The sequence below is a fragment of the Filicampus tigris genome, chromosome 1 (assembly GCF_054856515.1).
Source record: "Filicampus tigris isolate MCC_2025a chromosome 1, RoL_Ftig_1.0, whole genome shotgun sequence".
In the NCBI taxonomy this organism is placed as follows: Eukaryota; Metazoa; Chordata; class Actinopteri; order Syngnathiformes; family Syngnathidae; genus Filicampus; species Filicampus tigris.
Genome location: NC_141217.1, coordinates 1,632,255 through 1,654,922, shown reverse-complemented (window position 1 = coordinate 1,654,922; position 22,668 = coordinate 1,632,255). Strand labels below are relative to the sequence as shown.

The 22,668-nt window shown below is 41.6% G+C and overlaps 1 protein-coding gene across 1 annotated transcript in view; it reads left to right on the top strand.

The window, feature by feature from the left end:
- Window positions 1-9,695, top strand: part of hcfc1b (host cell factor C1b) — a 62,966-nt gene extending 53,271 nt beyond the window's left edge. The window contains 3 exon segments of the mRNA XM_086046311.1: window positions 2,085-2,376; window positions 2,455-2,509; window positions 2,600-9,695. Of these exon segments, the coding sequence (XP_085902437.1) occupies window positions 2,085-2,376; window positions 2,455-2,509; window positions 2,600-2,660 (408 nt within the window). The 3' untranslated portion in view covers window positions 2,661-9,695.
- Window positions 9,696-22,668: the final 12,973 nt, after the last annotated feature.

Sequence of the window (22,668 nt, the reverse complement as noted above, 5' to 3'; positions counted from 1 at the left end):
AGACGACGACGACTAACAAAACAAAACAAAGGAAAGGTTTCAACTAGTGTTGTTCCGGTACCACTTTTACTGTACCGATACCTCGCCGTTTGAAAAAAATCAAAAATAAGCGCAATTTTTTTTTTTTGTAATTCTAAAGAATTGCACACTCACTTGGATGTAAAATTATTCATATTTAAATCATCACTTGCAAATTATCTGTTATAACATATACACACAAAATACATATGTTGAATAAACAGCCTATTTTCATAGCTCCTCGTGCTTGTGAGAGTGAGACATGGGATACATACTGTATTCAGATGAATGTACATTTGTAATAAAGCAAGGTGCAGCATTCGTACTTCTAAAATATATTCAGTGATTCTAACCGACCCCCCAATGCGTGACATCACATTTGTATGCTACCAGAGGGACAGGCGGTCGAGTGAGTGAGATAACAGAAGTCCGTTATGTGTTTCTAAAAATGGTTAACACCTGTGCTGTGCTGTTTATGGTTGCTCTAATCGGTCAACTAGAGATTTTATTTTGTAATACCGGCAGTGATTCAAATGAACCGGAGGCAAAAACAAAGTAGTTTGAAAGCAGACGCGCACAATGGCTGTCAAATCTTCAACGTGACCACTTACAACCATCACAACATACAGATCTGATGACTTTATATCAGTTATTGTTTTCTTTTTACTTTTCATTCAACATTTAGTTTGCACTACTGTTCAACATTGTGTTCATTATATAGGTATACAAATTTCATATACGTTGATGGAACATTATAGAACATTTTGCTGAGTGATCTGTTGTAAACAAATTCTCTTTGTTAGCAGTTAGCAAGCTAGGGCGAGCTCAAAAAGCTTCGACGGGTCATAAAGACGGGTTTATCTGGACACAAACCATTTCATGAAAGACATTTTACACCATTAAACTAGTGATCGATGTACTGTGTCAAACAAAAGCAACATACTTTGCTACGAGACAAAGATCCAGCCGACATCCCCCCAAAGTAATTGCAGGCTCTTGATAGTCCCCCCCAAGCAACTGCCTCCAATGTGGCGATGTATGTCCTTATAGCGACCTTTTTCACCAAACTAGACATAAGTAGACCGATGACCAATAACGCTAATAATGGATAAGGCTTCTCCTCGTATTTTCCTCCCGCATGCGGCTCTCAAATATGCGCGCTGCGTTCACATTATGATACCAGTATCGATAACCGGCATCGGCGTTTTATTTGTTTGTACCGGCCGATCTGATACCAGCTTTTTAATGCGGTATCGGGTAACCTACCGATACCAGTATCGTATAGGAACAACACTAGTTTCAACATCGCAATCAAGTGGCCAACACTCCCCTCCGTGCAGACCAAATGTGTGCCATGATTGTGTATAAAAGGATCTTCCCTGAATTGCTCAGTCATTCACAAGCATCTGTAAAAGCTTGTGAGTAAGCTTTGTAAACATCTGCGTGAGAAAGTAGTCAAACAGTTTAAGGGCGATGTTCCTCAACGTACAATTGCAAGGGATTTAGGGATTTCATCATATACGGTCCATAATGCCATCAAAAGGTTCCGAGAATCTGGAGAAATCACTGCATGTAAGCGGCAAGGCCCAAAACCTAAATTGATTGCCCGTAATCCTTCACTGCATCAAAAACCGACATGTGTGTAAAGGATGTCACCAACCATATGTGATCAGGAACACAGGAGCCCTGAGCAACTGTGATGTAATTTTCAGTCGACAGAAGTGACAAAATGGCCACCCCCTGACATGGCTAAGAACGGGTGATTTTGCTGCTTAACTCATATCCCGCAATATTAATCAGAATTCTATGTTTAGCCTTATGAAGGTGCATAGAACATACAATTGCAAAGAATTTGGGGGGTTGACTTCCACTTTAAGTCGTTCCTGGCATTTAGTAAGTTAATGAAAATCTAGTTGATGCAAGTTAATGTGGGACAAACACTTTCAGAGAAGTAAAGCAAATCACAGAAAAGGAGAACAAATTATGAAAAGCAATTAAAAATAGATAAATACTTTTTAAAAATATAATCTGAGCTTTAATTTTAAGACATTGTTATGCTCTTGTAGAATTTGGGTGGAGCTCAGCTCACCTGGGAGCCTCCGGCTGTCATATCGGGGAAGATCACTGAGTATTCCGTGTACCTGGCAATCCAGTCGAGCCAGGCCACCTCTGCGTCTGGCCCGGCCCAGCTGGCCTTCATGAGGGTGTACTGCGGCGCCAGCCCATCCTGCCTGGTACAGACTTCCAGCCTCACCAAAGCCCACATCGACCACACCACCAAGCCCGCAATCATCTTCCGCATCGCCGCTCGCAACCAGAAGGGATACGGGCCGGCCACGCAGGTCCGGTGGCTTCAAGGTGAGCAACACTGGGTCTAATGCACAAGTCGCCATTTTGCCGTGTGTAGCACTTGACCTCTTGTTTTTTTTGCTGCAGAAACCAGCAAAGACGCCAAAGCAACCAGCAAGCGACCGGTGTCCTCACTTGACATGTGAGTGCAATGATTTGTGATTGATCGGTAATTATTTGTGTTCTCTGGAGAGGGTACACAAGTAATGATTCTCTTTTTTTTCCTCTTCAGTAAACTTGCCGCACCAAAAAAGTTCAGAGCCAACCAATCAGAGGACTCCATGCTCTGTTGAGGGCTTCTAGAATATTTGTACATTGATCCGGCACAACATTCTTTTGTCCATTTCTCCTCCTTTTGTGACGCTCATCGTGGATGTGGAAAAAATACACAAAATGACAATGTTCTCTGTGATGCACAGGAGTGGTGCATCCGCAGTTAACCCTTGTATGGTGTTCGGGTCTGTGGGACCCATTTTCAGTTTTTATCAAAAGAAAAATGACACAAGGCATATCTGAAACCTTCTCATGGTGATAACACACTGTTATGGGATTTTCTTTCTTTATTATATTTTATTTTTTAAAGACGAGTAGCACATCAATTCATAAATGTGATCCAACTAGGGTAAAGGGCAAATATTAACAATGTTTGCTGTTCATATGACTTGCAATTGGGATGTAGTAAACATAAAAAAAAAACAATTATTTGATTGTGTTGTTTTGAAACCCCCAAATTCTAGCGGGTCTACCACACCCATGAACACTGGCAGAGTAACAAAAATATGAACACCACACAGGGGTTAAGAGTAACTTATTTTCTTGCAGGAGCAACAAAATATTCCCAAAATACTTGGCTTTACATAAGTTTTACTTTCCTGTGCGTGTGGGTCTACGTACGATATACCTTGACATTTTGACTTACAAGAGGCCCGACTTGAGATTTTTTGAGGTTAAAGCTGTTACTCAGCCCCTCTCTCCCTCCCCTTCCCCATCCATCTCATAGCATGAGATGGAAGGAGCAACCTCAACTCACTTTACACGTAGCAGATAGTCAATAATCCTTCAAAAAGAGGCCTGTTTATTGCCACTCTCAGTTAAATGTATTGTCAAGTAAACACGAAACAAATACCGGGTGTTTAAAACATCCACATAACTTTGCCTCAGGAAATTCTGCTGCATTAATGCTATTGCAACATTCCAAAATGCCATCGACGTTCAAACGAATAGCATTGTGTGCAGGTGTTCTCTTTTATGCAATGACAGTTTGACAAACAGTGGCAACACATCTAGAAAGACAATATAAACAATACTCACAGGCATATACTCTTTATCCTCTGTGAAAAACAACCAGAGCTAGGCATCACCTATTTGCCGTCTGCATATTTATCGACCCACGTGGTCCCAGTCGATCAGAGTCAGCCAATTAATTAGAATTAAAAGCTCAGATAATTTTTATGAATAAAGGTGGGGGGTCGAGGCCGGAAGGGTACCCAGGTCAAGGGCGGGGGTCGAGGCCAGACCGGCAAAAAAAGGTCAAGTACCCAGCTGTGTCTGTATTATATTTCCCCCTGGGGGCCAAGACATGCACACCAGAGGAAGCCACACAATTAAATAATCATGATACACAAACTGTTAATTCTCCACATTTTATTTAAATGTTTTTACTGTATGAATTTTTAAAATACAATGCTATTTTTCTTATTAAAAAACTTGTTACAAAAACATGTGATTTTTGGCTTGAGGAAGGCTGGAATGGATTAATGGCATTTCCATTGTTTTAAATGGAGTAAGATGAATTGAATGTTTTAAATTTACAGTATTGTCACGGAATAAATAAAACTTGTAAGTCTAGGCACACCTTGTGCGCGCCTGCTCACCTGTTTTCAGAAGCTTAGCCATGACTGGTCGTTAGCTGAACCCTGAGCAACGGTGATGTCATTTTCAGTCGACAGCAAGTGGTAGTGTGAGATGGCTAAAAACTAGTTGATTTTGCTGCTTAACCCATATTCCACAAACGCAATATTAATCAGAATGCCATGTTTGGATGAGTGGGTCTGCATAAAAAACATTGTAAAGAAAATTTTGTGGTTGACTTCTTAAAGATTTTCATTTTTAGTCCGAGACTGAATTTGTGGAAATCGTGAGGTGTAATTTGCGCAGATTAGAAGACTGCAATGGCGAATTTTTGCATTGATGAATCTTGACACGAATCTCCCCAAAGCGATGCGCTCAACCACCCGAGCACCGACGCGAGGCTGGGTGCCCACCGATGGCGCGTGTCGGTGCTTCCAGTTGATGTGGTGGAGACTGGGACGTCCGTCTGACTGGGGCGTGCGTGCGTGCGTCACGCCGGTCGGTCTGCCCAAGGCGCTTGCTTGCTGGCTGTCTGAAATTCAGAATGAGGGAATGTAGAGCAGCATTTTCGGGCCATTGATAAAAGCACTAAGTCAACGACCGTTCTAACATGACTGATATGGGAGGTGTGCGCACGGCTCGCCCCAGCTCCCGATTCCGTTCAACGCAAGTCGTCAGTAAAGTAAGGACAGAAAATGTACACGAGTTGACGTATTGTGCAATATGGGTTCATGCAATTAGGCAAGGTACTCAGAGATGTCACAACCGAGTAAACCCTGGCTGCAGAGCGCAGTGCGAGACGTGGCTCAACGTGGGGTGGATGGACCTCAACGTTTGACTTCCCCTACATGAATTCTCAACATCTAACTGCCTTCTTTTTCTGTATTAAACTATTACCCTGGCGGTTTTAATGATGTGCCATCTCATGCCGTAAATTTTTGAAACACGCAATTTCACCTTAAAAATGACAAATTATCAACTGACTGAAACCTCAACCACACGGGAGTGCGCCTTCTGCTGGGGATACGTGGCACTACGCATCCCACTCATTTCTAAGTGGGGGACGTCTTTTGACCACAACTTTTGAACCAATGGCCTAAACCAGGGTTCTTCAATCCTGTTCCTCAAGGGCCGCTGTCCTGCCCGTTTTCCATCCATCACTGTTGCAATACACCTTATTAAAATGATCAGATAATCAGCAAGGTCTGCAAAAGCTGGATAACGATCCTGATCATTTGAATCAGGTGTGTTTCAGCATGGAGAGATGGAAAACACGCAGGACCGTGGATTGAAGACCCCTGGTTTAGACACTTAGAACCAACATCACCTCCCACCTCAGGGTCCCTGAACACGCTTTACAAGCTCTCGTGACTCTACCACCCCAAGTTCTCCCAGAATCGACGGTAAATGGCCAGTTAGACCGAGAGGTATCTGGCCGGAGGAGGGGTAATCTCAGACAGGGGTATTGTCAGACCGCAAAGGGTATTCTCAGAAAGGAAGTGGTGGGGTTTTCTTTTTTTTTCTTTTTTAAACTCCTCCCTGTGACGTAACCTGCCTGCCCAGAAGCGCGTCACTTTCTCAGTATCAGCGGTCAAAGAGCCTTGCCTTTTACAAAGATCAGTGATGAATTTCAACCCTATTATTGAAAGAACAAAAAAAAAGCTAAATCAGTGACTCTTACGGCATCTCTCTCTCAGAGGTACAATTCTTCTCTCTAAGGCAGAAGGCATTTCTCGCTTAACATATGCTTCTCTGTCCTTGCATTTGGATAAAAAAACTTACTGCTGAAATTTACAAGCTACTTTTCAACTTTGTATGGAAAAACAGAACTCACCATGTGAAGAAATCTGTTCTAACAAATGAACTTTGAAAATGGTGGCTTAAATTTTCTAGATTTCTGCACTCTAAATAACACATTCAAGATAAACTGGCTGAAACATTTTTTTTAAAAATCCCAACTCTATATGGAATGTCATACCTTTTCATATTTTGTCAAAATTGGGTGGCTTAAACTTTTTCTTGGCCTGTAACTATAATATTTAAAAGATCCCTATAAAAATGTCATCCTTTCATCGTCAGATTTTCCTTTCATGGTCTCTCCTTTTCAAGCATAACTTTTCACCTCATACATATTTTATTTGGAACAACAAAGATACATTATTTAAACACAAATCGCTTTTTATTGAACAATGGTTTAATAAAAACATCATTTTTGTGGCTCAATTATTTAACAGGGATGGCCATCTTTACTCTTACAGTTTTTCACAGAGTTTCTTGAGAAATACAATACACCTGTGTCACCTGGAGAATATGCCAAACTCTTTGGAGCCATTTCTCCTGGTGTTTGTATGTTATTCAGATCACAAACCAACGTTCATCCTTGCCATCTTTGACTGACACTATAATTGGAAAGATAAAAGACATTCGAACTTTGTTCAAAAAAGAAGTCATGACTATTCCATATGTGATTTCGTACTGGAATAAATATGTGGAACACATTGACTGGAAAAGGGTATGGCTGTTTCCCAATGCTTATTTGTTGACCAACAAAGTTAAAGAAATTTCATTTAAGTTAATTCATAGATTTTACCCCTCCAATGAACACATTGTAAAAAGATTTAAAAAAAACATTGATGTAAAATGCTCCTTCCTTTTGTTCTATGGATACCGAAACAGTCATTTATTTTGGCTGTGTCCTATTATTCAAAGTTTTTGGTCTGATATTTGTAATTTTATTGCTAATAATTTCGATAAGGATGTTCCGTTGTTTTGGAAAGATGTTTTGCTTGGTCTCCATGACTTTAAAAGAAATAAGGCAAAACCCAACAAAACTTTTATTATCAATCTTATCATTTTTCTGGCTAAATTTTACATCCACAGATGTAAATTCATGCATAATAGCATTCATTTTGTTGCTTTCCATTGTGAGATCAAGCAATACTTCAAATCTATACAGTTTTCGCATAACCAAAAGGCTATCAGAACGCTGAATATCTGTAAACATTTCAATATTTTTTTGTAAACTTTTACCCCCCCTGGCATATTAGCGTTTTTGTATTTCATTTTTGTTTTATTTTGGTTTTGTGTATTCTTATTTGGTTGTTATTTAAGATTGGTATTTTGATATTATTTGCACTGCTACAACTGATTGTAAGATCCTTTATAAGATGTGAACTGATAATTTGTTAAATTGCATTGAAATGTTAATTGAAAAAAAAAGAGCCTTGCCTTTTACTACGACGTCCTGAGAGAACGGTAAGTGACGCTTTGTTATCTGTGAAAATATGTTGTATATTACATTTAAATTAAGCAAATTATAAAAATGACTGTTTATGATTGTAACATTATCAAAAATATCTTTGGTTATCGTTACCTGCGTATATTTCATCCTGTTTCCGTGAGAATGCCGTGTTGTCGGCAAAGGACATATGTATAACTTTTTTGCTTAGTTATTGTAATGTCATTCTATACGTTGTAATCACTACAATCATTTGTCATCAGGACCTCAAACGGGTAGTTGTTTTATTCGAAGTCTAAGTTCCTCGGATGTCAATTATTTCCACATTGGAGTCAGACTTCATGTCCGTAATTCATGTCATTTTACCAAACGGTAAAGTGCAATGGCCACGTTATATATTTTTATATTCACTATATTTTGACATTCACTCTTTGCAGATGCATCACTCGATCATTCAGGGGAATGTGAAGTTTGCAATGCAGCGCTGCACTCAATGCTGCAAATACACTGCCCGCTTTGCCCCTAATTTAAACCTACTCGTCTCTGTAAAGTTCTCTAGCACACAAAAAAATGCAATTAGGTTTCAAGGTAATGCCAGTTTGTGTATTTCTTGCTAAAATGCCTCTGTGGACACTTCACGGACACTAGAATTACATTCTGCCCAAAGCAGCTGTTATGTATTATTGAAAAGTATATTGAAGCCATCCATAAGGTACCTGGTAAGATAGTGCTACATTGTATTTTTGTTTAAAAATAATTTTTTGTATGTGTGTTTTAATCAACTTGACTATGTCTTGGACATTAAAAAGCCAGGAAAAGAACTGATAGTGAAAATGCAGACAGCTGCACTGATGCGTGCCAACCTTTGGATGGACAATGAAATGAAATAAACGGTAGGTCACCCACAGATGGATGTTTTTGGATTATGTTCAAATTGACATATAAAGAAAAGCCAAACAATTTCAACCATTTTTTCAATTGCTGATAGGAAAGAAATGCTTGCTTTGACCTCATTCAGCACATTGCCCATTCACAGGTGAAAAAAATAATAGAAAATGTGTTCTCTAAATGTGCTTTGTCTTTATGTTATTGCTACTTTATGTAATTGAGTGCATGGCACCAATATGTTACACAGGGAAGGACCATATGTGTTGCAGACCTTTATGTTGTTCCAACATGGAGTCAAACATCATGTGAACCCTTCCTAAGATTACCAAGTCCTGGATGCTGCCCATGACTTCACCATTGTAGGTTAACCATCTTTTTTTTGTTTTTTAAATGTTTTTTTTTAAGCAAGCTCTAGAAGACTTCGTTGACATTGACTGTACTTTTTGATGACTCTTTTTATCACGTGCACAGCCGTAATCATTCGGTACTGCAGTACCTGTCACGTCCCAAATGTTCTTTTAGTTATAGTTTCTTGTAACTTTAATACTTGTGTAGCTCAAAACTAACACACATACTTCATCAAAACTTCATCCTTGGCAGGTTGGTACTGTGCAACTGTATAATTTGTTTGAATGAAAAATGGTATGTAATGTTATGTCTTATTTCAGCTATGGGAAATTATTTGCACGCTGGAAGGATGCTTCAAAGGCATTTCTGCGATGTGAAATCCTTCCTTAGTTCTGACTTAGGAAGCACCAGCTGGACAACACTTCTGAGGTTGATTTCATCAATGACATTATTTTTGAAGCCCACTTTTATAACAATGTTTCTTTTCATTGAGAAATCCTTCCTTATGATTAAAATAAACAACAACATTTAAAAATTGGTTGCTATTGACTTAAAAAACAAATGTATTTGAATAATGGAAAAAAAAAATTGAAGCAAGAGGAGCAACAACAACTTCTATCGGCTGTACCCACGTGAAAAAGACGGAGATCTATCAGATGAGAGATTGACCAACTGGGCCGGACTCTGAGGAGGACCTAATTCTCCAAAGGAGTTATCCTGCAGCGCTTTATCTTGAAATGGACTTACACACTATTCGAGTTTGCGTTGTATAGCACTGTTAGCACTATTAACTGTTGCCACTCAGCACCCATTGCAGCCTGGTCCTCCTGGAAGGGGTATCTCCCCTATTTGTGGCCTCTTCTCAAGGTTTCTCAATTTTTCTCAATTGTGTTTGGAGTTTTTTCTTGCCCTCCTGGGGATTAAGATGAGGGAATGCCCTCGTGGTCTTTTTAAAAGCCCTGAGACTTTTTTCATTGAATAAATTTGACCTCACTAACCTTTTTGAATGTGTCTTTTCGAACAGTCAATTGTACACAAAGTTGAGTACAAACAGAATACAGTTTTTGTAATCATTAATCATGGCAACTGATGTTGGACCTATAAGGTAAAGTATCAAAGACAAGAACAGATTATCTCAAATAAATGATTGTGTCCATCTCATCTTTCATATTCAGTTATTTCATTAATGCTGCAGCTTAATGTATACATAGGAAGTAGTGGTTCAGTCTTGTGTCAGTGTTAATTACATTATAAGACACATTATAAGACAAACGCCGCAGTGCAAAATTCATCGAGCAGACGGTTGACTCATACATTACGATTTTATATGCAATGGTTTTTATCTTTTTTGCAGCAACCACTCTTGATTGATTGTCTTTATTTCGTACATGTAAATAAAATAATATTCAAATTAAAATTGAAATACAAATATACATTTTTCTATAGGTCAAACAATGAAGAAGAAAAAAATTAAAAAATATGGCAAGGCAAATCAGACTATCACTTGCTCAAAAGGGGGTATGAGGAAGTATAAACTAATATCTAGTCCTACCCCTTATATAAGATCCTACTTTTCCTCTGATATTCTGTACAGTATTGAAAAAATACATGAATAAAAAGAAATAAACTATGATTACGGCGGCACGGTGGACGACTGGTTAGCACGTCCGCCTCACAGTTCAGAGGTCGTGGGTTCAATCCCGGCTCCGGCCTCCCTGTGTGGAGTTTGCATGTTCTCCCCGTGCCTGCGTGGGTTTCCTCCGGGTACTCCGGTTTCCTCCCACATTCCAAAAACATGCATGGTAAGTTGATTGGACTCTCTAAATTGCCCCTAGGTGTGATTGTGAGTGCGGATGTTTGTCTCTGTGTGCCCTGCGATTGGCTGTCAACCAATTCAGGGTGTCCCCCGCAGACTGCCCGAAGACAGCTGGGATAGGCTCCAGCACGCCCGCGACCCTTGTGAGGATAAGCGGTATGGATAATGAATGAATGAATGAAACTATGATTACTACAATTATACAATACTTTCTAAATATGTAGATATTTAACAACTAGAACATGAATATTAAAAACAGCTACTGGTCATAACATTCCGATACAGGTACATAAATATTATAGGACATTTTATATAAATATTATTCCAAGTTTCTTTTTATAATGCAACATCATGACATGACTTTTCAGAAATTATAATTGAGTATTATAAGTAGAAACAGTACAATGTCCACACGTCGATGTTACAAAGGCTTTTCTAAATTTTTATACTATAGTTAAAAATAGCATACATAACCATATACAATACAATACAATACAATACAACATAATCACGTTACTGTCATGCTTATACGCTGCCTGATCTTCACAAAAGGGGGGGGGGCAATAGTAAGCGGCGTTAATGCGCATTTTACAAGTTGTTGTGAAAATGTAATCTTTTTTTATTTTCATCACTTTATTTTCAAATCTTTACTACCATCACTTCATCTTGAAAACGTAAACGCTTTTATTTGCAAATCTTTACCACCACCACCACTTCCTTTCTGAGAATACCCTTTCCCGTCTGACAGTACCCCTGTCTGAGATTACCCCTCCTCCGGCCAGATCCCCTTGGACCACTTCCGCCAAACAGTTCACAAATCTGCCCCAACCAACTGAAGGTTGAGTTTGTAATTTTCAATGTTCAATAAAGTGTTAAAAAGTAAGAATGACTTCATAAGACGGCATATCATTAAAACCTCCAAGGAAATAGTTTAACAAATAAGAAAAAGGAAGGCGATTAGAATCCGTGTGGGCAGAGTCAAACGTCCACCCTATACCCTAAAAACGGATTTGTTAAATTTACCCCAAAATTGGTTAAATTTGACCAATTTAGTTATGTGTCAGACCAATTCTTAAACAATCTAGTATGGTAGTGTTTTAAACCAATCCATATTGGTGATAGGGCCATACAAATTGGTCATTTTAACCAAGATATTGGTTAATTTGCCCATTAAAAAAAAAAAAAAAGCCAATCGTAGGGCAGACAGCCATTCACATAGGGACAAATTAGAGTGTTCAGTCATCACCAGGGGACTCTGTCCTAATCCTAACACCAGATTGAAGCCTTAACTGATTCATCTGCACTCCTATAGATTCCAAGACCGAGGCCTCAATTGACAGTGACTACTAGTAATGATTAACCCCAACCAAACACAGGTGCGCGGCGGCCTTTAAACCCCTCTCTCTCACTCTGACAAGTTTTTCAGCACGGGTGCAACAGGTTGTGGGAGAGCTCTGGAAGAACTGCTGGGCTGTGCTGCAAATGGAAGAGGATTGAATGATTTGGAACTGACAGCCAAGTGCTCCGTGAGCTAAGTAGACCCAGAGAGAAGATTGGAGTGCTGAAACCCCCGTACTCAACTGATTTGTACTCCCTTCTATCAGATCAGAATCAATTGAATTTTAAAGCTGATTCTTTTTTAAACCTTTGTAAAGCGTTTTTCTGTAGCCCCTGTTCCGTAAATGCGACCTTGCCAACCTGCTTGCTTTACTCCCGCCAGAACTATTGAATTTTTTTCTTGAGTGAGTACGAATCAAAATTGTGAGAGTTTGACTTTTCTAGAGAGTACGAATAAAAACTGTGAAATGCCATTGTCTTGTGAATACAACTCTCGCTTCTACGACTACGAATCTTCACTACACACGCATTGCCAGCTGAAGATACGAATCACTTTGTGCTTTGTGAGAGAACGAATCTGCACAACATGCAAATTAGGATGACGTCACGCAGAACACAGGCAGATCCCAAGGGGAGCTAATCGATCCTCCCCCCGCATGCGTAGATAAGAAAACAAAGATGGCGAGCGGATCGGACGGCGCTTCCAGCGGCTCAGGAGACGCATCTTCACAGCAGGTAAAGTCAGCAACGTGTATATCCAATTAATACGTATTTCATGAAGTCGTTCTGTCTCAAATAATAGTTTTGGAATCAGGCTTACGACGATAGATTGCAATCAAATTATGTGTTTCACTGTTAGCATTAGTACTTGGCTAATGTAGCTCTGTGTTAAACGTATCTGTCTATGTACCCACAATTTAGCACGTCGACAAAAATTTATTGTATGGATACTGTTAATAGCTCTTGCTAAATTGGTCGCTCCGTTTTTATTGATTAAAGTATTCTCACAGAACTAAAAAAAAAAAAAAAAAGTAGTGTTTAATGCAAAAGAAAAAATGTTGCGCATAATTTCTTGTCTTCTGAAGACATATCACAGTGGGCTGTTTTGTTATACTGCAAACTAGTTTAAACTGAAATGTAGTGACACAAGTGAGGTTTATCCACTTTAACATCTTACTGAGTGTTGTTGTCCTTACATGTTTTTTGGTACAAATATTATATAAGTACAGTATACCGTGTTTGTAGGCTTGTCAAAAATATCGAGACCTCGGTACTCACTCGATACTAAACATTTTGAACGGATACAATACTAGCTTGCTGTGGCATCGATATTACCGATACCAACCACTGACTTCGATACCAACAGCGCTTTGCCAACGTGTGCTCTTAATGGTCTGACCCGTGCGCCCCTCCCTCCCTGCTCTGCCGAATGCAGACTGCTCGTCGACTCCCTAGTTAGCCGCGCAGAAAAGCTACGAACGAAGTACGACCAATTAAAAAAATAAAATAAAAATAAGGGGGCGCACACGGCACGGCGCGCATCCCTGAGCTCCTGCCGCCGAAGCTGCGTCACAATAGCACGGAAGCTCGCCCCCACTCGAGCTGCCATGGTCCTCTCGGTCAGCCCTCGGCCCCCCGCTCGCTTCTAACCGGCCGGCAAGCGTGGGCCGCGGTGCCGTCGACTCTGGGCGTGCGCCCGGCACTGCCGACGGATCTCCCCAGCAGCCGCCGCGGTCGCTCTTTGCGGGGTCGTTGATCCTCCCCGGGCCACGGCCCGGCTTGCTCGCCGACGCCTCGCCATGGAACTGACTCGATGCAGTTTATGACCCAAAAGTCAGAATCGGCGAAGTACGTCTAATGGCAACATTGAGCCAACAAGTTCAACACACAATTGCACCTACCCAGCTAATATTTAGCGTATAGCATACGCAGCTGCAGCCTTTACATAAACACTGTACATACATATGCATCATATGTTTACATAGACTGCTGAGATTAGATAGTCTTTCCTTGCTTGCCCATAAAATGCAGCGTTGTGTTTGTCATATATATTTTCTTTCTAAAGCAAGACAAGGTTAGCCAATCAATTGGTGTTCAGTGGCATGTTTTCAGTGACAGCTGCATTATTGTATTGTCTTGAATTTCTCAAAATTAAAGCTCTTGTGAAAAATAATACGAGATAATAATGCAAAAAAATGTATTAAAATAAATACTGGTTAAAAACAGCCCTTTGAGTAATCCATGGTAAAGTTCAAGAAATTGAAGAACAGAGAAGTTCATGTGAATTGTCCAAAAATAACTCCTATTTTTTTATCGGAATTGCGAATCGTTAGGAATCTGAATCTAATCAAAACATCGGAACCGGAATTGTCCAAATTCAAACGATGCCCAACCCTAACTGCTACTGTTCTGGATAGCCAATAACTGAAAGTATTTTAAATTATTTTCTTTAATTTTTTTTATTATTACTATTGTTATTATCTGTGACCTGTTGGCTTGCCTTGATAGATAAACATGTGGGTGTAGATACTCAGACAACTTAGAGATTTTGTTGTCAATTTATGTTACTGTAAGTCACACGTGTCAAAGTCAAGGCCCGCGGGCCACATTCGGCCCGCGAGAAGGTTTTCTACGGCCCCTAGGATGATATTGCTTTATTATTAGATCCGGCCCGCAGCAAGCCGGTGTGGGTAGCAGATCTGATCGGGTCCTTTGCGCCTGCCGAAGACGTCACGCTTTAAAATATATTGTAGCGACTTCAGAGAACACGCCGTCAGACGTAGTTTAACTATCATGTTTTTATTAGTCCAACCGGCTACTGTGGGCCACAGCCGACGCCAATACAGTACGACAACCGTTCAGTCAAAAAAGAGCAACGGCTCTCCTGTTCGTCCTCCGCTACTCTCACTCGCATGCCCTCCCATCCAGCGAGCCGCGCGATGCATTCAATAACATAGGAAACAACACAACTTGGCAAGACACAAATTCGACCACAACACAGACAACCCAATTCGTTACACTATTTCTGTAATATATTTCGCTGCATCAATGTTTGCCACCCCATGGCTGTTCTACATGCTGACTGAAGACTTCACGTCACTTTTCGTGGCTTTCAGAATCGGATTGTGGTGAAAAGTTATTTGGAGTCAAACACACTTTATTAGAAATACTTCATGTTAGAAATCTCACGTTGTTTTATTATTAGTAATTGTTGGCATTTGATAAATTTATTGAGTTTCGAAGTAGTGCTGAGATGTCCCACACTGTGAGCAGGCATTGAACGATATTCGAGCGCTAAGTGTTCATAGTGAGTGACTTTTTTTTTTTCTCTTTCCTCCTTCGACACAGCTCATAGTTTGTTCTTGCCAGCAAACTCAGTAGTTGCAGATTGCCCGTGTTTCACCACGTTTGTTGTTGTGTGTAAATGTTAAAAGGTGAGTTTAATCATTTAAGTTTGTGTCAGGTAACTGCTGTACATAATAGCCTAGATATGTTCTCGTGAGTGATGTCACGTTGATAAACACTAGTTTGTTATTTTGGCTCATATGCTAACTATTCTAGTGATGAAACGTGTGAATGTGTATTGTATGTATTGTTTGGCTGATTATTTTCTTAATACAGTGAATTGTAATGTTTAGGCATATTGTTAACAAATGGCTATGCATTGGATGATGTTGCTAGGTTATTCTTTGTTGTTGCAGACCACAATAAATAGACGTGTCAAGTGGAATACGGGCCTGTGTTTTCTGACAGGATCACCCACATTCATACCTTGCCACTCTAAAATAGGGTCAGCTGGAGACATCATACCAATCATTTGATCCTTTCCGTTTTACTTCACATTATGTACAGTTCATACAATCTTGCTGCCCGAGTCAACCAGAAAATTGTTTCCAGTTTGTCAGGAGAAACGCAAACGGAAGTGACGTACGAGCTGCCTCGCAAAAGTAGCAGTAATGTACTTTATTTTATTTTTTATTTAGTAACTCCGAAGATAAAAACACAACAGCCAGGTGGGTGACAAACATAGACGCAAAGAAATATATTACAGATATATAAAGCGTGACATCAGCAGGCGCGAAAGGACCCGATCCAATCTGGACATTTAACAAAATTTCAATGAACATTCTATCAGTCCGGCCCTGGGCTTGTCGCAACATTTTGTATTTGGCCCTCCGTTCATTTGACTTTGACACCCCTGGGTTAAAGGAACCCAACACAACACATAAGTCGGTACTTGACCCGGTGAGGCACGGACGAAAACCCACTTCCATCCTTGCTTAGTCAGTCCTTTTTAAAGACTTTATGTCTTCCGATGGACCGTTACGTCCCTGGGACGGAATGCCCATCTCTGAAAATAAGCGGCAGCTTTTCTACCCTGCTAAAATGGCCTTTTTTGCATTTGGCGTAGGTCAATTGTGGGATGCGTGATAGCAGTGTCCAGAGCTTAGTGTGTCTGTCAACAGAGCTATTTTTCATGCTTCTTCAAGCAGCACACCTGCCTGCTGGTTGCATCTGTGATTGACTGAATGTGCATGGCTGAAGGTTCACATAACTTCTGCTGAGCGAGTAATGCTGTTTTGAATTAAAGAGATGTTACATAAATAAAATGGTTTGGAGACTTTTTACCAGTCCCAAAAATACACAAAACGCTATTACTTTGTGATTGGATTGTTGAGGCCACGGAGGCAGAACTTCGGGCTTCCAGCACGAAGGCTTTCCGCTCACATTACACAAGACAAGGCTAAAAATTGGGGATGGGCGATACCAGTGATTTTGGATTCAATCCAATACCAAGTAATACTGGACCAAGTATTGCGATACCTATCCGATTCTTTCTTTTTTTTTTCAACACAAAGCTGTGAACAAGACCACATGTGCGTTGACATCAGTGGAAGCGCACACATGATCAGATGAACCAAACTACTTCATACTATTTTGTTACCATTTCCATGGGATCTTGTCAACAGTAGCGTGGGGTCCATGCAGTGCTTATGAGATGTGGACGTTCAACCTGATCGTTCTTCATCGAATCAAAGTTTTGCAAAGTTCTGCTGGGCGGGACCATAGCCAGCAGTCTGTTTCTGCCAAGGCAGAAAGTTCTTTGCCTTTGGCAACACATCGCGAAAATTCTGATTGGATTGAATTATAGATGAATAAATATATTAATTGCAAATATCAATGCTTTTGCTTGTGGATCAATACTTGAAATTGAGCACTCAGGATCAGAATATCGATATTTTGGTATCGATCCACCCATCCCTTATAAAAATAGGTTAGCTTTCCGGCTCACATATCGCTGGCGTCAGGCCAAAACCTTGTATCTCCGAAATAGTCACTTTTCACGAGACCCCAAAAATGGCAGCAAGCCATTTTCAAAACTTTAGCTTGGTCAATAATGTGTAAAAATAACACCCAAGGCACGTGTGTGTGTCTAGACCAGTAGTATAGATTTTTGAAAAAATATTAAATTCACCAAAATGTGACTTATGAGGTTTTGGCCCGACGCCAGCGATATACACTATGGCAGCATAAAACTACCCTGGAGTGAACAAGGTTGTGTTTGCTATGTCTTATTTTGGGATCGATCATATTTACATTACAGTAGGGTGACCAAACGTCCTTTTTTGCCAATGTACACTTTTTTTGCACCCTGTCCGGAGGCACTTCATTGACACGTTCCAGTGACAGCTGGAATAAAGTGGATCCCACAAACGTAGACGGAGAGAACTCGAAAATTTGATTTAAAATTAAAAAATTATTTACAATAATGATTACTGCCGAATAAAGTACAACAGAAGTCGCTGGCAAAACACTGCCAGGAAAAAAATATGAACAACAAAGGACGCTCGCTAAAATGCGAGGAGAACGAGAAAATACAAAATCACTTGTTAACCATGGAACAAGGAAAAACCCAATTAGAAATAAACAAAAACCTATCAGCATAAACGAACAAAAAACAGCTATACACGAACAAAAACACGCAAATCAAACTCACCAAAGATACAAACTAGGATGTCTAGAAAATCGTTTCACTTGAGGCAATGAATGCGAGTAAGGAGGAATAATCCGACGAAGATCTGTCGCGGTGGCAGTCCTTTTAAAGTCACTGATTGCTAATGCACCACAGGTGTGGCAAGATAGGACAAGTTCCAGCCAGGGGAGACAGGCCCAAAACATGACAGTACCCCTCTCCCCCCCAACGGACCACCCGGCTTCAACGGGCAACGAGCGTGGAAATCACAAAGGAGAGAAAGGGTCAAGGATCCAGGAGCGGGGAACCCACTGGCGCTCCTCAGGGCCATAGCCCTCCCAGTAAACCAGATAGTGGGAGCCCCTGCGCCGTGAGTCCAGGATGGCAACCAGACGCGGAGGTGGCGGGGAAGGGGGCGGCGGCAGCAAGACGTGGAACACCGGGTGGACCCTCAAGGTAGGTGGCAGGCGCAGCTGCACCGTCACGGGATTCAATACCTTCTCCACCTCGAACAGCTCGATGAACCGAGGCCCCATCTAACGGGAAATTCCTTCCAGATGCAGATCCTTGGTGGACAACCAAGGAAGAGGTAAGTCTGGTCAGGGGCGCCGCCTTTTGACTGTAATTCCAAATAAAGCGCCTGTAAAAACTGGCGAACCCCAGAAAATGTAACTGTTGGGAGCGCGTGGTTGGGGGCGGCCAGTCTACGACCGCTTGTGTTTTGACGGGATCGGCTCGGAGCTGACCCTTCTCGATAATGAACCCTAGAAATTGCCAGATTCGGTATGGTATTCACATTTCTCGGCTTTGACATACAACCTATTTTCTAACAGTCTTTGTAATAACATACGAACATGTTGCTTGTGTTCTACCGCCGTGCGGGAAAAAATAAGAATGTCATCCAAATAGACAAAGCAAAATACGTTGAGCATGTCTCTCAGTGCGTCGATGAAGCATTGAAATACGGCCGGGGCGTTGGTGAGGCCGAATGGCATGACTAGATACTCGAAATGCCCTAGTGGTGTGTTCCATTCATCGCTTTCACGAATTCGAACCAAATGGTAGGCACTACGGAGGTCTAATTTGGTGAATATGGTGGCGGTCTGTAATGGGGCGAATGCAGAGTCCAACAGAGGAAGCAGATACTTATTCTTTACTGTGATTTCATTAAGTCCCCGATAGTCGACACATGGCCTCAATGTCTTGTCTTTCTTATCGATGAAGAAAAAACCTGCTCCAACGGGGGACGTCGATGGGCGAATCAGCCCGGCCGCAAGAAAACTTAATATAATCGCGTAGGGCTTCTTGTTCTGGTTGAGAAACTTGATACAATCTCAAGTTCGGGAATGGGGAGTTGGGCACAAGGTCTATAGCACAATCATATGGTCGATGGGGTGGCAAGGATTGGGCACGATCCTTGCCAAATACTTTGCCAAGATCGTGGTATTCCTCGGGGACATTGTCTAGGCAAATTATTTCCGAAGGGGTCATGTCAAACCGAGGGTTCCCTCCTCCCGCGGACTTGAGACAATGCGCATGACAAAAGGTACTCCAATTTGCCAACGCCGGCCTATCCCAATCAATGTCAGGGTTATGAAATTTTAACCATGGGAGGCCCAAAACGAGAGGAAGCTGCCCGCGAAGGCATGATTAAAAAATGTTCTTTGTTTCCAATGTTTCCCCGAGAGTTTAAGGTCCACAGGACCGGTGATATGCGTAACTGTAGCCAGGGGACGCCCGTTGAGATCATTGACCCTTCGCGTTTCCTTTAGCTCCTCTAAAGGGCAACCTAACGCTTCCACGATACATGGGTCAACAAAACAGTCGTCCGCTCCGGAATCAATGAGTGCCGTTATTCTAACATATCCCGCATATTCTGACCATATCCTGCCATTTCCCCCGAAAGTTCCATCCGACTCGATTTATTAGCACTGTTCAAAGGTTCGCTCGGTTCCTTCTGAGTAGGAACGTACACACGGTGTTCGTTCGTTCTGGCGTCTCCAGGAGGAGGAGTCGACGTGCTGCTCGGATCTGGCAGTGCAGTTCGCCACTCGATGACCTCCTTGTCCGCAGTAGAGGCATGCCCGGTCTGGAACCGCCGCCGTCTCTCCTCCGGTAGCAAACGTCCCCCTCCGAGTTGCATCGGTTCATCTCCCGGGGTTACTCTGCTCTGGGAGGCCGGCCCGTCTGGAGCATTGGGACCAGGGTGGAAGTGACCTTGGAGCCCCCTGCTAGGCCGGAGGGTTGCTGCAGTCATACGAGTGTTTTCCCATTCTTTCTCACGCCGTCTCTCCCTCATTATCTACTCGTATGGCCAATGTGATGAGTTACTCTAGATTGCAAGTGTCGTCACGTATCGCTAGCTCATCTTTCACGGAGGAGCAGAGGCCGCGACGAAATATGCTACGCAAAGCACAATCATCAAAACCACTTTCTGCCGCAAGAATGCATAAGGAAATAGCAATAGCTACCGATTGGCTTCCCTGTGTACAATCTAACAATTGGCCCCCTGTCTCTCTACCCTGGACAGGGTGGTGGAAGACGGGATTGAATTCATGAATAAAGTCTGTGTAGGAAGACCGGAGCTCCGGCCGAGCGTTGCTTACAGCCATTGCCCAAGAGGCAGCCTGACCAGTCAAGAGACTCATTATAAACATTATCTTTGAACTATCGTGGTAGTAGGTGGCTGGTCAAAAATAAGCGAACACTGGTGAATAAACTGACTGCACAGTCCAGGTTCCCCCCCATAATGTGATAGATGAGGTAAATTAGGTTCACGGACTTGAGGTGGTTGCGCTCCTTCTGCCGTAGTACTAGTCACCACAGGTGGTGCCCCACGAGGAGCCATCTGCTCCAACCGTGAGCCCATCTCATCAAACCGTTGCAGAAGCATGGACACGGCGCTATGGAGCTCGGCTAGCCAGGATATCAAGTCATGGATGGCAGATAATTTCCTACAGCTCAATCAGGACAAAACTGAGGTTTTAGTTATCGGTCCCGAAGGTCAGAGAGAGAAGCTTTTACCAAAACTACACATTTTTAATCCCTCACATTGTGTGAAGAACCTTGGCGTCATTTTTGACTCTGAGCTCAGTTTTATTCCTCATATTAAAAATGTAACCAAGATTGTTTTTATCACCTTAAGAATATCGCCAGAGTCCGCCCGTTTCTCTCTCAGGCTAACACGGAAGGGCTGATGCATGCTTTTATTTCCTGTCGTTTAGATTACTGTAATGCCCTGCTCTCTGGCCTCCCGAAAAAGAGCATTTCACCACTGCAACTACTGCAGAATTCAGCCGCTCGGGTGCTGACGAGAACCAGAGGGCGGGAGCACATTACGCCAGTTTTGAAAGTGCTGCATTGGCTCCCTGTGTGTTTCAGGATCGATTTTAAAGTACTTTTATTAGTTTATAAATGTGTTAATGGTCTTGGGCCATCTTATTTATCTGATTTGCTTTTATAATACCAGCCCTCGCGGATCCTGATGTCCTCTGGCGCCGGCCTTTTATTTATTCCAAGGGTGAGGACCAAAATGCATGGCGAGGCTGCATTCAGCCGTTTTGGTCCTCACCTTTGGAATAGCCTGCCAGAGGACGTCAGGCCTGCAGAGACTGTTGATATTTTTAAGAGGAAGCTCAAGACACACCTTTTTAGTTTGGCTTTCAACAACTTTTAAATAATTTATCTTTTCTTTTGATTGAAGATAATTTATTTATTTATTTAGTTATTTTTCCAATTATCTATGTTTTGCTTTGAATGTTTTAAAGCACTTTAAGTTGCATTTTTATGTATGAAAAGTGCTATATAAATAAAATGTGATTGATTGATTGATGAGAGGACTCATGCTGGCCCATCATTCGCCCTTGACTGGCCAGCGCTTTCTTAAATTTCTCTGCGTCCACGGGATCCATGGTCGGATTATTCTGACACGTTCCAGTGACAGTTGGAATAAAGTGGATCCCACAAACGTAGACAGAGAGAACGCAAAAATTTGATTTAACAAAAAATTATTTACAATAATGATTACTGCCGAATAAAGTACAACAGAAGTCGCTGGCGAAACACTGCCAGGAAAAAACATGAACAACAAAGGACGCTGGCTAAAATGTGAGAACGAGAAACTACAAAATCACTTGTTAACCACGGAACAAGGAAAAACCCAATTAAAAATAAACAAAAACCCGTCAGCATAAACAAACAAAAAACAGCTATACACGAACAAAAACACGCGAATCAAACACATACAAGCTAGGATACAAGCTAGGATGTCTAGAAAATCGTTTCACTTGAGGCAATGAATGCGAGTAAGGAGGAATAATCCGACGAAGATCTTTCGCGGTGGCAGTCCTTTTACAGTCACTTGATTGCTAAAGCGCCCCAGTTGAATAAGCAAGCAATACGACATGCCGTTTATTCGTCTGTGTTTCACCACTGTGGTTGAAGAGAGTGAGAGGTGCGCTACGATTACGGTTCGGAGTTTGTGACAGTTGATGAAAAACAAAAAAGGCAACAGTATGTGCAAAGCTTGCACGTATTTCAATGTCTAATAAAGGTGCCGGTCGAAGATCTCAATGCCCAGTGCACTTGCTTGCGCACAATGCAGATGTGTTTTTGTAACTTTATGTCCTAACTGTATGTGCGTTCGGTTAAAAGCGGTGAGTACTTACTATTTTCGTTTTTATTCAGTCAAATATTTGACTTTATTGCCTCAAAAATACTTTTAGGGCGTTTTCCGTCATAGCTTTTAAGCATTGTGTTTTCTTGTAGCTTTTTAGCTTCCGGAATGAAGTTTCGCACGGGTAGGACATTTTGGCAGAGCATAGATGGAGAAGAAAACAGGAGGGAGGA